The sequence below is a fragment of the Strix uralensis genome, chromosome 9, assembly GCF_047716275.1.
Source record: "Strix uralensis isolate ZFMK-TIS-50842 chromosome 9, bStrUra1, whole genome shotgun sequence".
Lineage (NCBI taxonomy): Eukaryota > Metazoa > Chordata > Aves > Strigiformes > Strigidae > Strix > Strix uralensis.
The window spans coordinates 2,852,255-2,869,126 of record NC_133980.1 but is presented as its reverse complement, the minus strand read 5'-3'; the positions used below and the strand labels follow the sequence as shown (position 1 = coordinate 2,869,126).

At 50.4% G+C, this 16,872-nt stretch overlaps 1 protein-coding gene and 1 long non-coding RNA gene across 2 annotated transcripts in view; both read right to left on the bottom strand.

Annotated features, from left to right (window-relative positions):
* Nucleotides 1-4,960, bottom strand: part of SCHIP1 (schwannomin interacting protein 1) — a 40,096-nt gene extending 35,136 nt beyond the window's left edge. The window contains exon 1 of the mRNA XM_074878424.1: nucleotides 4,436-4,960. Within this exon, the coding sequence (XP_074734525.1) occupies nucleotides 4,436-4,945 (510 nt within the window). The 5' untranslated portion in view covers nucleotides 4,946-4,960. The remainder of the gene's footprint in view (nucleotides 1-4,435) is intronic.
* On the bottom strand, nucleotides 882-4,275 carry LOC141947213 (uncharacterized). Its single transcript, XR_012630053.1, has 2 exons — nucleotides 3,008-4,275; nucleotides 882-2,917 (listed from the first exon to the last, which is right to left on the bottom strand). It is a non-coding gene; the product is annotated as an uncharacterized LOC141947213 (long non-coding RNA).
* Nucleotides 4,961-16,872: the final 11,912 nt, after the last annotated feature.

Sequence of the window (16,872 nt, the reverse complement as noted above, 5' to 3'; positions counted from 1 at the left end):
GGGGGTTCAGCTGGAGAAGAGAAGGCTCCGGGGAGACCTTAGAGCAGCCTCCCAGGACTGAAAGTGGCTACAGGAATGGGGGGAGGGACTCTTGATCACGGGGTGTGGGGATAGGACGAGGGGGAACAGTTTTAAACTGGCAGAGGGGAGATTTAGATGAGATCTAAGGAAGAAATTCTCCCCTGTGAGGGGGGTGAGGCCCTGGCACAGGTTGCCCAGAGAAGCTGTGGCTGCCCCCTCCCTGGAAGGGTTCAAGGTCAGGTTGGACGGGGCTTTGGGCAACCTGGGCTAGTGGAAGGTGTCCCTGCCCAGGGGAGGGGGGTGGGATTGGATGGGCTTTAGAGTCCCTTCCAACCCAAACCAGTCTGTGATTCTATGAAACAAATTTAGCTTCCTAACACACTGTAAATGCACAAGCCCACACGCTTAAGGCGAAGTTTTGTGTCTGGGCAGAGAGTGCTGATGTGCGATCCGTTATATGTACTGCCAAAGGTACAGATAACAGGCATCTATCTGTCTCGACAGTGTATGCAGGAATATTGTAGTGATGAAAAGGGAAAATACAGACTCCAGCACACCCTTACCCATACAGAACGCTTCTGCAGAAGTCCTGGAGGCTGCAGGGATGAGTTTTTATCACCACTGCCTGCAATAAGCCTGCTTTGTGGACAGCAAAATTCATTCGGTAGTGCCATCCATCTACAGACTGTCACAAGCACCCAAGTGTCTTTGCGAGGGTGAGTCGGCCGGCTGAGCCATTTCCTCTCCTGCAAGTGTTTTTTTAATTGACTATGGAATTTGCAGATATTATTTTCAGAAAATACATCCTATTGATTGTAATTACCATCCTCGGAGATGCAATGGAAAGAATATTAAAACCATTAACGCTGATTTGGATTTTATTAGAGCCATTAGTGAAACAGCAAGCAGAGTGCTGTTGCTTCCCGAGCACCTCAACAGCTCCTAAGCACCATAAATCATCTCACGGCACATTTGTTACTGCTTTGGATACAGCCAGGAGTTGAGCAAAGGGAAAAAAATGGGAGGGGCAGGCTTCACACAGCTGGGTGATGAGATTGATCCAAGCATCTTCTTAATAAACCTTCTAAGCATCAACTGCCTTCAGAAAAAATGTCATTTCTTTTCTTAGGTAGATGTCCAGCAGACTCAAGAACCATCTAACACATCCCATTGGGCCTGTGCGTGCCAGAGTGGGCTTGCAGGCAGCTAATCTGCCCAGCTGCAGCTCCAGAAACAGTTACTTCACCCTCATTTGGGGAGAAAGAAGGAAACATCTTCCCTTTCTAGACATCATCTTCCCATGGGTACCCAGCCCACGTGAACCCTACCAGAGCCACCAGACTGACGCAGCGTTAGGGACCTGGGTGGCATTACAGCAAGCCCACATCTTGAGAACAACTGCCCATGGACACGGCCTGGCCAGGACAGACAGACCCACAGCCCAAGTCCATCCAACCCAGCTGGGCCTGTGGTTCTCTCACCAGAATCATTTAATGGGGCTGCTGACGCCAAGCAGAAGTCACCAGCCTCTTCCCAAATGCTCCTGGTAGGAGCTTCTCAGTCACCATTACTCTGTCTGCAACCTGAGAAACCAGCCTTGGCCCTCACATCTCGTTTGTTTTGTGTAATTGCATCTGGAAGCTAAACAAGTCATTCCCACATAATTAATATTCACTTTCTCCAACCTTCTCAGCAACTTGGGGCAGATCTCTGCATGTACAGATGCAACCAAAGGTCCCTCTTCAGCTTAAACTTTTATTTAGTCCAGCTGCAGCCCTCCCGATCTCTCACAGCATTTCAGCCCAGCTCTTCCTTGCCTAGAAAACCTCCTAAAACCATCTTTGCATTTTCTTAGAAATCAAATTTCCTTCTCCTGTGACTCCAGCCCGACCAACATCCCTCATCAAGGACTCAGCACAGGTCACTGTAGGCTTGTGGAGCACCAGAAACTCCTGAAACCAGCTTCAGGCGCTGCCAGGTGGGGACAGGAGGCAGGGATGGAGCAGGCAGGGCTCCTCTGCCAGCACCCAGCACCATGCCTGACCCGATGCTGAGGGGCACAGCACCAGTCCAGCAGCAAAGCTGAGGCCGGACGAAGCCGTGACGGGTCACTCCTATCCCAGTGTGGTGGCCTCTGTCCCACCTTCTCTTTTTTCACGAAAAAAAAGCAATTAAATATAAGCACCAACAGCAGAAGGAAGTCTCTATTCCTCTAATTTCATAGGAGTTGCACCAGATTTTATTTTCCTTAATAGAACATCTACGCTGGATTCCGGATAACATAAACCAGCCCAAGAAAGGCTTCCACTCAAAGCAATAGCTGCTTTCACATCGCCTCCCTGCTGACGAGATCATTTAGACTACACCAGCCAAGGCCTAGAATACTGAATTTTCCCTTTTTCTAATATACTCTGCTAGCAGTTGGAGCAAGCTAGTCCATCTTCTCTGTAGTTGCTTCCTGGCTGTTTTCACTTCATGATTTTCATGTTTACAAACACTTGGGCTTCCAGCAGGGCAAGGCAAGGTTTTGTTATAAATAGCAAGATGCCGAACCACAGGAAAATGTCGAGGGCAGGAGACAAAAAATAAAAAGAGATATTTTCTCTTCAATCTGGTTTTAGTTAGTCTTGAAGGCATTGAGTCCCCACAGCTCATGGGGTGCTACAGACACAGCCCAAACCACGCAGGAGGGGACAGTGGTTCCATGGGGGACATCAAGTATCTCCTCCGAGCTAGCCAGAAGGCAAAATGCCCCTTCCCAGCAGGGTGTGGGCTGCGGCCGACAGCTCCTTCCCTTTGCCCCAGGAGGGAAATGGAAGAAGCAGAGCTGGAATACCTCCTCCTCCCTGTGCGCCAGGGGAAGGGGAATCCCGGCATCACAGAAGAGAAGACAAGGCTGGGAAAGCAAACCAAAAACCTTGTTCAGGTGCCTCCAGGACCACTGGTTGGGTGGAGGGTTGAGGAAAGTCTCTCCAGGCCTACATACACTGAAAAACTCAGGTCTGCAGAGCGGAAAACTCCAGTTGCTTGTGAGTGTAAGAGGACTGGCAGCTCAGCCCTACTCCCAGGAGATGCTCTCAAGGTGTTGGGCTCCTCAATGCCCAAACCTGGGTGCTCGTCATGGTTCAAAGCAGCTCTGGGTGCTGCCCAGGAGCGCTCGGGCTGCACGGCACAAGCCGCAAACCCCAACTCTCGGCAGGACAAGTCAGGGCGTGAGGCAGCCGTGAACGTGCTTGAAGGAGGGAACGGAAGGATGGAGGAGGAAAATCCTTACAGAGGTAAACAGGCAGAATTCCTTAGGTGACACCTCACCTGGTTAAGCACATATCCGGAGGCAAAGAGTTTCCAGCACCCAGATGCTGCCAGCAGCTCTCAGGCAGCAGGAGTTTATCAGATAACACTGTAGAATTAAGCTCCCAAACCACAAGTGAGCTTTTTTTTTTTTTTCCCCTCTGCTTTTTTTTTTTTAAGCTGAGTTTCTGCACAAGTGACTGTAATTAAGGATAGTACCTGTCAGTTCCTCAGGGCACTGAGACCATAACGTTCAGGCTTTAGAAAAAGCATCCTGCAACAGCAGCTGTCCCACTCCTCTACCGGCTTATTTATCATATCCAGCACCCACCCAGATTTCTCATCAATTAGTTGTAATTCAAGGATTTAGGGGGAAATCCCCACCTTCCTGAGCCAGATGACTTCACAGGAAGTAAGGGGATGGAATGCCTTAGGAAAAAAAAAAAAAAAAAAAAAAAAAAAAAAGAGTCGTAAAAAAAAAAAAAAAAGCCCCGAGGCGCGCCAGCGGCGAGGCTGTAGGGCGTGGGTGAGGCACCCATCTCTCATCACGCGTGTCATCACATCCGAGGGCTCCTGCAGCGGTTTCAGGAGATTTTGTAGATTCCTTTTAATTCGTACGTGATAGAAGAGTCTCAACCGGCGCGGTGCCACCGGCGGGTGTTCATCCAACCGCCGCTGCCCCTCAGAAGTTCCGTACAATTCATAAAACACTCTGTAGCTAACGCGATCGCGTAACGATTTAGGGGGGTTTCTGTCAAAACACGCTCGGGGGTTTCATCTTGGCTGACACCAGGTTCTCATCACCTCTTGGGGAAGGGGAATGGACACCAGCAGAAATGGTGGGAAAACCACCTCTCAAGCCATCCCGAAGATGCTCCGGGAAAGTTACCCCCCTCCAGCCTTCCCCTTCCCGGGAGACACCGCGGGAGGCGGGGGAGGGGAGCACTTACCCTCTTCACCCCCGTCCCGTGGGGAAGACACACACACACAGCCCCCACCTCCGGTCCCCCAAGCCCGGTCCCCCGGCGGAGCCCCCCACGGACGGGCAGCGAGTCCCCGCCCCGGGTAGGGGTGGGGGGGTGGGGAGCCGCGCCCGTTCCTCCGCCCTCCCGGCCCGACTCACCGAGGGGGGGTTGGCCCGTTGGCCCCGCTCCTGCTCCCGGCACTGCAGCCCGGCCAGGTGCCTCTCCAGGGCCGCCCAGTCCATGGCCGGCGGCTGCGGTTCCCGCGGGGGTTGCGCTCCGCCGCCCCGCCGCCCCCGCCGCCCGCCCGGTCCCGCCGCTCCCCCGCCGCCTCCTCCTCCTCCTCCTCTTCCTCCTCCTCCGCGCCGCCGGTCCTGGGGGGGCAGCGGCGGCGGGCGGTGGTGCGGCCGCGGGCGGGGGGCGGCGGGGGGGCCGCTCCGGCGGCAACGGGCATCGCCGGCGGGGCAGCGCGGCGGCTCCCGGCGAGCCGGCGGGGAGGGCAGGTAGCCCCCATCCTCCTCCTCCTCCTCTTCCTCCTCCGAGTCCTCCAGCGCCGCCAGGTCCAGGCTGCTGGGGGACGGCGAGGACTTGCCCTCCGAGCACGGCGTGGCTTTGCTGGAGTTGGACTCCGAGCTGGAGCGGCTGCTGCCGGCGTCGCTCCCTAAATCCATCCCATCCTCCCGGGAGTCCTGCCGGAGAGAAGCGAGAGAGGCCCCGCGTCAGACAAACCGGGACCGGCCCGGCCCGGCCCTGCCCCGGCGGGGCCCCCGCCCGCCTTTCCCAGGGCCGCCCCCCCCCTCACCGGAGCCGCCGCTGCCGCCGACGGGGCGGCCCCGGGCGGGAGGCGGCGGCGTCCCCGCGATCGCAGCGCCCTCGGCGGGCGGGAGCGGGGAGGAGAGAGGGAGGGAGGGAGGGAACGGGGGGGGCGGTGCCGCCGCCGGGTGTGGGTGTGCGGGAGGAGGGGGGGAGCCTGGGGCCGCGCCTCCGCTGTGGGAAACGGTGTTTTGCCTTACAAAGAACAGGTTTCGGGGGGGGGAATAAAAATAGGCGTTTTGGGAAGGGGGGTGGCGTGGGGCGCCTTTCGCCATCGCGTCTGCGTCAGTCTCAGGATGGCCGGGTTTGCGTAATTGTTAATTAAAACGCGAGTGGCATCCTCCGCCACGCGCCCCGAGGGACACGTGTTACAAATTACCGCTCCTCACACTCTCAATTTCCTTCCCCCTTATTTTTTATTTTTCAGCAATTTAAAGTAACTAGTTACGAGCAGCCTCTAAATAACTGCTAAAACCCCGCTGATCTAGTTTATATATTCCGTGTCACCAAAGCCAAGTTTAACATGCAAATATTCCCATGCCCAAATTCATTTAAAGAAGAGTTTTTAAGGCTGCGTGGCCGAAATGGGGAGCATTAATCAGACAGAAAAGCAGCTTCAGCGCGGTATTTGGGAGACACGGCAGCACCTGGCCGGCCTCTCATCTTTGGGTGGCTACAGCCCTACGGACCCGGCCCAGTGGATACAGCGGGGGAGAATATAGAGAATGGCAAAGTTCTTCCAGCCCTGAGGTCTGCCAGAAGAAAAGCCAGCAACTAGTCTTGATTATCATTAAATTCAAGCATCTAATTGGATTGAGAGTTTATTTTTGGGGGCAGAAATAGGGAAAGCTGTGTAAGAAGCATCCTTAAGGTGAGGGTGATGCCAAGCACTGACGTACGCCAGAGCACATAGAGGGGGCGGACACCTGGCGAGTGGGTACAGGCCTGGGGTGGCCGTGCTGGGGGGGACCTGTCCCCTGTGGCACCCTGCTCTGGCACTGCCTGTGCCCTGCCCGCACACTGGCAGTCCAGCCTGGGGTTGTCAGTTCTTCCAAATGGGATACAGGGAAGAGGGGAAGGAGGGAAACATCTGCAGGAGGTTAACTCGTGGGATTTTTGAAGTCGTTGCTATGCAGCTGCTCATCCCGAGGAGATTACAGACCGGAGGAGCTGGGGGGGGGGGAGGCCGTGCCTACTCTACCCATTTACAAGTCTTATTCAACGTTCATCTCTTTGGCAGCAAAGGCCCAGGTCCACGGAGGGTTGTGATTTCAGTCGCAGGAACTCATGCCGGGTACCAAAACGCCGATGCCATGAGGCAGATGGAAAAGATCCTGTCTGCTGTTGGGAGCCAGGGCACAGATTTGGGCTGAAAGGTCTTGGGCGTTGTGGAGGCACCTGCTTTTCTCCCATCTAAGCGTGCCCCGTGGATTCCTGGCCCCTACTTACGGCTCGGGAGGGATAAAACAGGACTGTGGTACACGGCAAATAGTGATACAGTGCCAAGATGATACTAACCTCTCTGGTGAAGTGTCTCTACTAGGTGGTCTCCAGGTTACCAGCACGGATTAACCCAAATTACTCTCACGTTAACCAGGAGCAGCCGTGTTCAAGGCTGCAGCCCTCCTCCCCGCTCGGTCCCTGCTTGTCTCCCAGGCTGCTGGCACTTGTGGTTGGGACTCATAAAATTAGTAACTGTGCAAAATGCAGTTTTAAAAATAATTCCAGCAAATGCCAGGAGGGAGCAAGAGTTAAGCCTCGATCCTGGAAACGGATTATATTGGCAAAAGTTTTACCAGTTGCACACCTGTAAGGTTAGGAGGGGGATGGCATCTGACATACTTTGCAGGGTATAATTCTTTATTTGAGTCTATTTTAATGTCACCACCACCCTAAGAAGTGAATATCTGCTGAGCAAAGCAGAGGAGCTGCCTCATTGGTTCCAGTCTGGCAGTGGCAGGCTGCGGAAAGCTTTATTTATAGGCTCTCACGGTGTGCCTGATTGATTAGGAAGATTTCTTTTCTTCAATGCAGGGAGTGCACTGATAACATCTCGTGGAAGATGAGAGCGCTTCCCTCCAGAGTAGCACATTGAATTTCCCAGTGCAGCACCAGTCCGCGATGCCCAGAGGGGCATAATGCGGGTGGCAGCTGCCCCCCAGTGCACGTTTGCCTGTTTTGGGTGGAATAAGGCTGGTTTAGCCACTGTTAGACCATCGTTCAACCCACACAGTTGACTTGGTTGACTCCCTGGCACTGCTTTTCCATACTGCCAGACCTTGCAAACGCCTGCCTGCCGCCCTGGCTTCAAACGATGGTGTTCTCTCAGGAGGTTAACAAGAATACATGTGTTTGATGATTTTCTAAGTTTCTCTCTTTTTTTTTTTTTTACTATTTTTTTCATTACAGACAGTCGCAATCATTTTTAATCTTGTAGTAAGCCCCCTACATCTCTAATTATACATGGAGAGTATATTTCCACTCGACCCTTCACAAGAAGAAACCAGAGATTGTTATTCAAAACACATATGTAATATCTCTCTTTTACAAGCCTACATCAAATAGGTTGCTTTTCCAACGCAATGAAAAACTTGAAATTCATATGAATTTTAAAGGGTGAAGAGTGTGAACACAAGCCCTTGTAGATGAAAGAACGTGCTTTACAGTTATTTTATTCAGTGCCAAGGAGGTTTTAATACAAACAAGGCATGTTGAGTTTATGCTGAAACAGAAATATATTGTAAAAATAAGATACTTACGACTTTCATTGAGTGAATGCAGGGCCATTTTAAAAGCCAGTTTGCGTATTATCATAAGCTATTAAATTTATTTCATTTTACCATTTTGGCTCTACTCTAACCCCATTTTAAAATGCCTTTCATGTGCTTTCTCTCTCTCATGCTAAACTGCAGAAGCTTTTGGGTCAGGGAAACAGGGACGTCACATCCACCCTTAAGCTGCCTCCTTCTCCTGGCCTTCACAGACAGCATCCAAATCCATAAGTACAAGAACATCTCCACTAGCTGAGTCTTCATCTCACCTCTCATTCAGCACCCTCCCCTCCACCCTGAGCTCCCAAACCCTAAGCAGCCCCACACAGGACATGCTGGCTGATGCCGGTGTTGAGATATGAGTAGAGGACCATGTAGACCATCTGCCCCACCAGAAAACTGATGAGTTCCTGGCATCCATCCGTCCTCGGATAATTACTCAAGGCAGCAGCTAGTGGTGGATTGAAGTTGACATTTGATCTGATATTTTTTAACCAAATGCTTTTGGATTATGCCTTTTTAAAACGTTTGGATTTTTCCCAGCTTTGAAAGTCTGTCTTTCCTGCCAGGCACATTGATTTAGTCTCTCGTCTCCTAGAGGAGCCCCAACCAGAGGATCTCCCGTTCAGTTTGGGCTGTGTTTTAAGGGAAGAGCACAAAACTGTGTCCTATGGGTACTTTCAGTTGAAACTGGATTGTGTTCCTCACAGCGAATGGGTTTGCTGCCTGTACCTGTACAGCCAGCAGCCCACTGAGAGCCCCAAATTATACACATAATTGGTCCAAGGAAACTGTGTGTTTACTTTAAAAGTCTGGCTGGGCTTTGGGGGGGGGAATTCTCTTTAATTGACTTCCACGCAGAGCTGACCAATGTCATTATGCAGGTGGGGATTTGCCAGGAAAAAGATGCTGACCCACCTGCCCCGAGATAGTACAGGAATGCACAGCATCCTCCAAACACAAAGAATTTATGCTTCCCACCACCCCTAAAATGGAAAAGAGCTGCACTGAGATGAATGTGCATTTTCTTTTCCTGGTACGAGCCCTCTGTAAGTATTTCTAGTTTTTGTCATCCCATGGGCAGGAGAAAGTCTGTCAGTGTTTGCCTGGAGTCTGTGCTGGGCTCCAAGACACTCACAAGTGAGCGTAGGCCTCCAAAAATCAGATGGCCAATATATTCCCTGGCCCTTAAGCTGGCCCTTTTTAGTCAGGAGCATTTTTTTTTTTACCCATGTACCTTTTATAAAAGTTTTTTGCCACACATTTCATGGTCTTTTCTGAACTCGCCGTGGAGGTATTCTAATCTTTCATTACAAATAACACATCTGCCAGCTTTTGCACAAAGCATAAGCCAAGTGCAATAGCTGTGGTTTCTTCTTCCTAAGCCTGCAGGAGCCAGAAGGATCCTTGGCCTCATTCACGTCACCGCCTTCATTCTGAGGCATCTTTAAAACATCCACCCTGGTAAATATTCCCCGTCCCAGGAACCACAGCTGTCCCCAGCATGCCATGGCCCTGCTCCGGCACCGCCCGGGGAGGAGGAGGAGGGAGGAGAGCCCACGAGTTGCCTCCACCCGGGGTGTCCCTCGGCAGCACCATCCCACACACACCCCCCAGCTTCTCCCCACAGCTCAGGACGGGCGTTACACCATTGCCAAGGAAAAAAAAAAACCCAAACCTGCTTCTTTTGGTGTGGAGAAGCGCCTGGTTTTGTCCTGCCTGCAGCACGCAGATACCATGGTGACAGACACCTTCCAACATTACGAAAGCAAACAGGAACTCATGAATTTGTGTTTTAAGGCCAAATTATATATAGGAGCAACACACGCTTGACATCTGTTGCTGTTTCCTATTAGTATCCTTTGCTTGATTAATCCCCCGCAGCCAGCCTAGCCCCCAGCTAGCGCTGGGAGGAACCGCTCACGCTTTCTAGGCAATATTGGAGAGATTTAACAAACTCCTGTGCAAGGCAGCCCTGGCCTGCTGCCTGCCCAAGCCGTGCCAAGCCATGCCAGCCTCCCCCACACGTCTTGCAGCACGCGGGAGAGAGCAGGACAAGCCACACCAAGATCCTGCCACCAGCTACCGGAGGGGCTGGGGGTGACTGCGAGAGGATGGAGCCACAGCTTGGGGATGTTGGAGTATTCTCCTCGTCGTGTTTGTTGGGGTTATCTGGGCAGAGAGTCCCAGATACAACCGAGATGGCATATTGGTGCCCCTAAAATAATTTCTGCAGATATCAGAGTAGGCAGGGGAATGAAAAAAGGTCAAATTTAAGCTCGAATGCTGCTGGGGAAAGGAATGTATCACTCATACAGAAGTGATGACTATAATGCATTTATAAATACACCCATGTGAGAGGTGCTATTCCCTCCCTCAGCTGTCCTCGGTGCTGCCTGCCGCAGGCAGTACCCCCACCTCTGCCATCTCCTGCACACCCGTGCAGCCGGGCACTGATGCTTTGGTTTAATTTTTACCTGCCTGAACTTTTCTTATACTGACCACAAGGTCTCACCTGTAAGATTTTCCCACCTCATGGGATTTCTGCTGTTCTGGGAGCAGCTGTGATCAAACCAAACCGGGGGCTTCTTGCATCGTCTTGTCCCAAGTGAAGGAGAAAAGGCTGCAGCGTTCTCCCCGCCCCGGGATGCTGTGGTGGGATTTTACTCAGCACTTTGGTTACGGGGAGCGTTTGAGCCCTGTTTAAATGCTGCGGGAGCCCTGGGACTGGCAGTGTACACCCCCACCCAGTAAATAAAACCAGAAAAGGAAGAAAATGAGATTGCTTTGCCTTGAGAGTAGCAGGGGAAGAGCCTTCTGGTAAAAATGCTTGAAAATGGTCCACAGATCAGAACAGAAATTCTGTGCTTGCTTCAGAGGGATAAATATTTTGAAAGAGCAGGTGCACATCCAAACCATTGCTGCAGCTCCGGCTCCAGCCCTGTGCAGTGTGGTTCTCAACACCTTCACAAACTTTTAAAAGCTCTAGCAGCCAAACGCCCTTGCGTGCTGCTGACTCGCTGCATTCAGTATAAACTTGCATTGCATCTGGTATTTAAAAATTTTTTTACTGATTTACTACTGCTTATTCATACACAAAAGGTTGTCTCCTCTTTAAAAAAATCACAAATAACATCTTGCAGCCCCTGCACACTCAGATCATCCCTATCATGGCCACAACCCCGATGGTTTGGCTTTGGGAGTTCGAAGCATGAGGATGCTGCATTGCTCCGTGTTTCCCAGCCAGCCCTGTGCATCCCTACAACCGAGACTCCAACAACAAACCAAACACTCTGCCCCTGAAACGCACAAAATAATGCCATTTCATTGCAAAATGAACAGGGTGGGGTACTCACCTGTGGCCTGGTGGGGCACAGACACGGGCTCTGGCCGGCTGCATCCCTCCCCGGGCAGCTGCGACCTCCCTTGGCATCGCTGGAGGGCACGGCACGGGGCAGCTTACGTGGCTGCAAGCAAAACCTTTGTGGGAATTGGTTTTGTACGTTGCCATTTGGATTTGCAGGTTTAACTCTTTAAATTTAGCAAATTAATCCTTTGCTTAATTTAGAGGGGGGATAAGGAGGGGAAGGAAACTGCATGAGGCAGCAAGAGTCTGAGTGATTACGCTCTCATTAAAGCTCTTCTGCCGGCAGAGGAGGTAACAGAGGTGGAGAGGGATAATGGCAGCGTCTCAAAGCTAATCCCCTCCTAGGCCACGTTCATCTTTTTTGGCTCTGTCAGGTCCCAGTTCCTCATACTAGGATTCCATTTTTACAGCAAGAAAAGCTGCTGGGACAGCTTATCCCCTGCCAGGGCTTCCTGAGTTCCCTCGCCGAGGCTCGGAGGAGCCCAGACCTCCCGCAGGGTCTTCCCCACGCCAGTGGGGTCACAGCACAGGGACTGCTGGTGCTGCTGTCATCACAGAATGGAAGAGACCTTAAAGATCAACCAGTCCAACCCCCCTGCCATGGGCAGGGACACCTTTCATTAGCCCAGGTTGCCCAAAGCCCCATCCAACCTGTCCTTGAACCCTTCCAGGGAGGGGGCAGCCACAGCCTATCTGGGCAACCTCTCAGTCTACGATGGCCATGCCAATACCACTGCAACAATATAAAGGCTGCAGAAATGGCCATTACTGGTGTCCTAACAGGCCTGTGAAGTCCACTTTGTCTCCTCTCCTTTGTACAAATTGGAGAATAAAAAAGGTGGTCCTGCCCAAACTGGTTTTCCTCTAAATAATTTGCTAAAGGATGGAGGATGAACGAACCAAGTGGATGAAAAGGGACAAGCTTTTTAAACAACCTCTCTTACATATCTTGTTTAACTATTTTATATGCATCTCCAACCAATCCCAATGACAAATTCACATTCTGACACCTGGGGAATACTCAAAAAGATAACCGTGGGGAAGGAAGAAGGGCACACCTCTCTTTTCAGAAGCACTCACCATTCCTTTCTGCTTCTCAGTAGATTATGACGGAGGAAACAAGGAAGGAAAAAATCGCCTTAAATTAAAATTATTTCTTGACCATTTTAATACGGTAGAACAGAAAAGGACTGAAATCTCTTGAGATCTGTCATTCAGGAGACCAAAGCGGCCAGCCAGGATAACTAATTTTATTCCCAAACACTGTGAAATGTGCTGATACACACACCAGAGGGTTTATCACTGCTTCGGCAAGGCAAGGATTACCACCTGAATATATTTAAACTGAAATTATGCTGAAATCAGTAGGAAGGGAATACTGCCTCATTGCTTTAACAAAGGTGCGTTAAAGGCAATTACCAAAAAATACCCTTCAAGGAGTAAATGGGTTGCAATTAAGTTACTACCAGCCCGGTGCTGGCATTCCCCAAGGACTGCTTGGGTAATGGTTATCTCCGGATGAAGAGTTCTGCTTATCCCTTCTCCTTCAACTCCTCCTGGTGTGGATGTCCACCTCCTCCACCCCGCCCTGGCCACGTCCATCACCTTCACCATGACAACACCCAACACACCCAACCCTCCTGCTGTCCTCGGGGGTGACACGTGGCACCTTGGGGACTGGGAAGCTGAGATGGGTTGATGCAGATGTGCTTGGTGCCTTAGAAAACCTGATCATCATCCCTCCCCCTCCCAGCCAAGCAAGGAATATGTCTTCTATCCCATATTTTTCCAACAAGGACACATTGGTGGGGTTGATCGACACTCGTTGAGGTTGTGAATTCCTCTTTCCTTCTGCTCTCCATCCCGCTGGAGCTTTCCCCAGGGCTGGTTCCTGTCGGGCAGGCACAGGAGGGCCAGTAAAACACTTAGGGCAAACAAAAAGCAAGGTCATTAGGGATCCTCCTTATCTGTCAAAAGGCCTCTGGAATTTGGTGTAATCATCAAGGCTGTGGAAGAAAAAAATGCCCTTTTATAAACTGGTTTTGCAGGCACGTGGGTAAGGAATGCAAGTAGGGAAATAGCTGAAATATTTCAAATGCAGGAGTCTACAACAGTGCTGCTGCATCTTAATATTTATGTCGGTTACTCTAAACGCATTAACTCACAAATTTCAACATGTGCAGAGGAGGTTACACAGCGTTTCTGCACAGAAACCCCTCCTGCCCACGATCCTTTGGGCATAACCGTGCTGCCCTACAGAGGTGTGGGGCGAGAGCTGCGGGTCCCGGCATGGGACGGGCGCAGTAGGAGCAGGGGAGGAATCAGGCCCTTAATTAACCTTCAATGAGGAGGCTGATATCTGCTTCAGAGGCCTCTGGTTATCGTAGCTGGGGTTTGAAGGTAGCTGTTAACCAGGGAGGACGGTGCTCAACTCCATCAGTACCCCAGCAGATTTCATCCTGGCTGGCTGAGCTGAAGCTGGTAACATTTAGACCAAGAACCAACATTCAGGAATTTCTCCTAACTTTCTGTTACACCCCAGGCAATCCAGCCCACTGCCTGATTTAAGACTGAGAACTTTTTCCTGGGACCATAAATATCTTACAGTGAATCATTTCTTGCCCAGACCTATTAAACGAGACTCACAGAAAATGGTTTAGAAAATTAAAGTTAAGATATTCCTTACACAGTCATGCAATCCCTTCCCAAGCGTAATATTTACCAATAAGTTTTACCGTCCTTTCACCACTCGTTCAGTTCAGCTTAGGGGTGGATTCAGGGTGGATTCATAAATAGGCCCAGCCTAAAGCAGCCAGAGCCTGTGATGCAGAAGGAACCTATGCACTGGGAGAGGGGAAGGTGCAATTCCTGCTGAAAGAGATAATTCTGCAGGTGCCCTTCAAAGGGTGGGCTCAGGTTCCATCAATCTGCTCAATTACCATTTAATTTTGAGTCTACAACCGTTGCTGATTCCCAGTTTCCAGTCAAGGGCAATTATCTTTTGTTATTTCTTTGTCTCTGCATCTTTACGAGCCCATATACATTTAGATGCAGTTCAGGTTTACAGGAGTACGTACTGCTGCTTTGCTTTCCTTTCCTCTAATGATTTATGATGTGCTTAATACAGCCGTTCGCAGCAATGCAATATTAACATAACAGCTCAATAAACAGACTAAGAATGAACTGTTCTTAGTTTGTTGGATTTATTTTTTTTCCTTCTGAATTTCAGGGACAAGATGGAACCCCCTGCACTGCCTTCTCCTCCACAGTTTTGCCTATCTTTTATTTTTCTAGAAGCAGCACAGTGCTGGGTGGTGTGGGGATGCCCCCTCTTTGCTCTCCTTTTTACTTTGGCTGACAAGAGCTGTGTTATGTATATTATTTTATATATATTATATATTAAATACAAAGGTATTGCTGAGACCACTGACCCATTTCTTGTGTCCAGGGGCAGAACCAGCAGCCCCCTGAAGCACCTCCCTGCAGTTATCCCCAAAACCTGGCTCAGAGTGCTGCACCCCTGGGGCAGCCCCATAGCAGTAAGGGCAATGTGGGAGCCCAAAGAGGCAGCAAAGGGTGTCAGGGCCTGCAGCTGCATGGTCACAGATTCCTTTCAAGCTCCAAAGCAGAATTGCTTTCCAAAATAGATGTGCATGTGTAACAGCTGCCTGTTAGAGGGCAAGTTTCAGTTAGGAAGATTTCCCTCTGTCATCCCTTGGGTTGCAGGAGACTAAACAGATTGCAAATACAGAAAGGCCAGGAAAACCTTATCTGCTATCACACCTAACAGCTCTGCACTCATTCAAAAGCTGGTTGCTGGCTTTTTACCCACTTGGTTCTGCAAAACCTACTGAAGAGCTGATGGCCATAGATTTCTCATGTACCACATTAGAAATCTGGTCACCCATCACTGGGAAGTATTTCGGTAGTCATCTGTATTCAAAGTAAGAAATGTAACTTCAAAAAACCTCCAAACCCCCACATGACACGCAAAACCAGGGAAAATAAAATATGTAACTACAGCAAATGTAGCTGTGAGGAAACAAGCCCTCTTCCCTGATGATGAATTATACTTCGCTTGCAACAGATGCAGCTCTTTATATTTGTTTTCTGCATAAATCTACATATTAGCCTGAAAGCAACTGTACGTGCTTTGTCTTGCCTTAGTTCCATCACTCACTGCTCTTTTCAGCTGATTATCTTCGAGTGTAGGGCTGGGGCCTCCCAGTGCAGCTTTGCTCTGGCAAAGGGCCCCGTTTTGTGCCTTTTCCAGCCCCAAAATCGCAACGATGGAGCAGGTGGACATTGACTACATAGTGACTTTGCTACACGTACAGCAGAGATTGTGACCTTTCTTCTGTCCTTGGCCATCGGTTCCTGCTGATGGGGATGGCATCTCCCCAGCCCTGAGCAATGGGGAGAGCCCTAGGGCTTACAACACCCAAGGAAACAGGGAGGACCAAGCCAGAATGGGTGCTGTGCCTCCGTGACCCAGCTGCTCTGAGAGCCACAGGTCTTGTTCTGCAATTTAATTTATATCGTCTATAATTTATTGCACGATGCCAACCAGACAGGCTTCCCTGGAGCTGGGATGGCTGGTGAGGATGGCTGTTGGCGTACTGCAGCATGGCTGGCAGCAAATCCCCAGCATGGATGGACAATGGATTTGCTGCCGGGTCTTTATTTGTCAAGAAATCGAGAACTGGGAGCATGCATGGGGTGCAGGTGGTGGGAGGAATACTCTGCAATCACAGGCAGAAAAGGTGAAAAGGATAGGTACTGAATATAATTATCTTATTAAATAGTGAGCCCATTTTTTCAGCTTTTCTTAATCTCGTTTAATGCTATTGGTGTCAAGTTAAATTATTTTTAACTGTTTTTACAAAATGCCTGTGATGAATTTACGGTTTTCCCTATAGGATCTCCTGGAACATAATTCTCTGAGAGAATTTCTTTTCCTCTCCTCTAAAGAGTCTTATTTAGTATCTGTGCACTGGAAATTGAAGCAACGAAGCAAGTAAACAATTACTGCAGCGTATCGTTAATGGGAGCAGCCTCGTCCTACAGCCATGGTGAGCATCCCTACCCTCGTAGGCAAGAGCCTTGCTTGTTTTACTCCTTTCCAGGATCCTGTCTGTGCTTGCCAGCCTAAGCTGTTCCTGCTGTCCCAGAGCCTGGGGAAGGCTCAGGGATAATGTCTTGTGCTGGTGGGAGGGAAGATGGCTCTGTCCTGCTGAGGGGTTGATGGGTGGGTGCTTGGGTAGAAGCCAGGTACAGTGAGAGGTGGCTTTGAGGCCGAATTAAATGACTGGAACAAATCTCTGCCTGTTTTACAGAGTGAAAGCATTGCCTACAAGCAGCTATAGGGGCACGGGAAAGCGTGCAGGGACGTCACTGGCACTGGTGACAGCAGAGAGGATGTGGGTACCAACAGTGCCCGCTCCCTCTGAGCCTGTAAAGCCATTTCCCATCACACAGGATGGATAAAGATATTCTTGCCTGAAGGGGTTTAAATAAGGCTAAGCTCTCGCAGGCAGGGCTGAAAGCTGGGGGCATTTTGGAGGGTTCCAGGCACCTGTGGCTCTGCTGCCCTGCTCAGACAGGGCATCTTCCTGACCTCTCCCCTTGCATGTGGCATCAGGTCAAA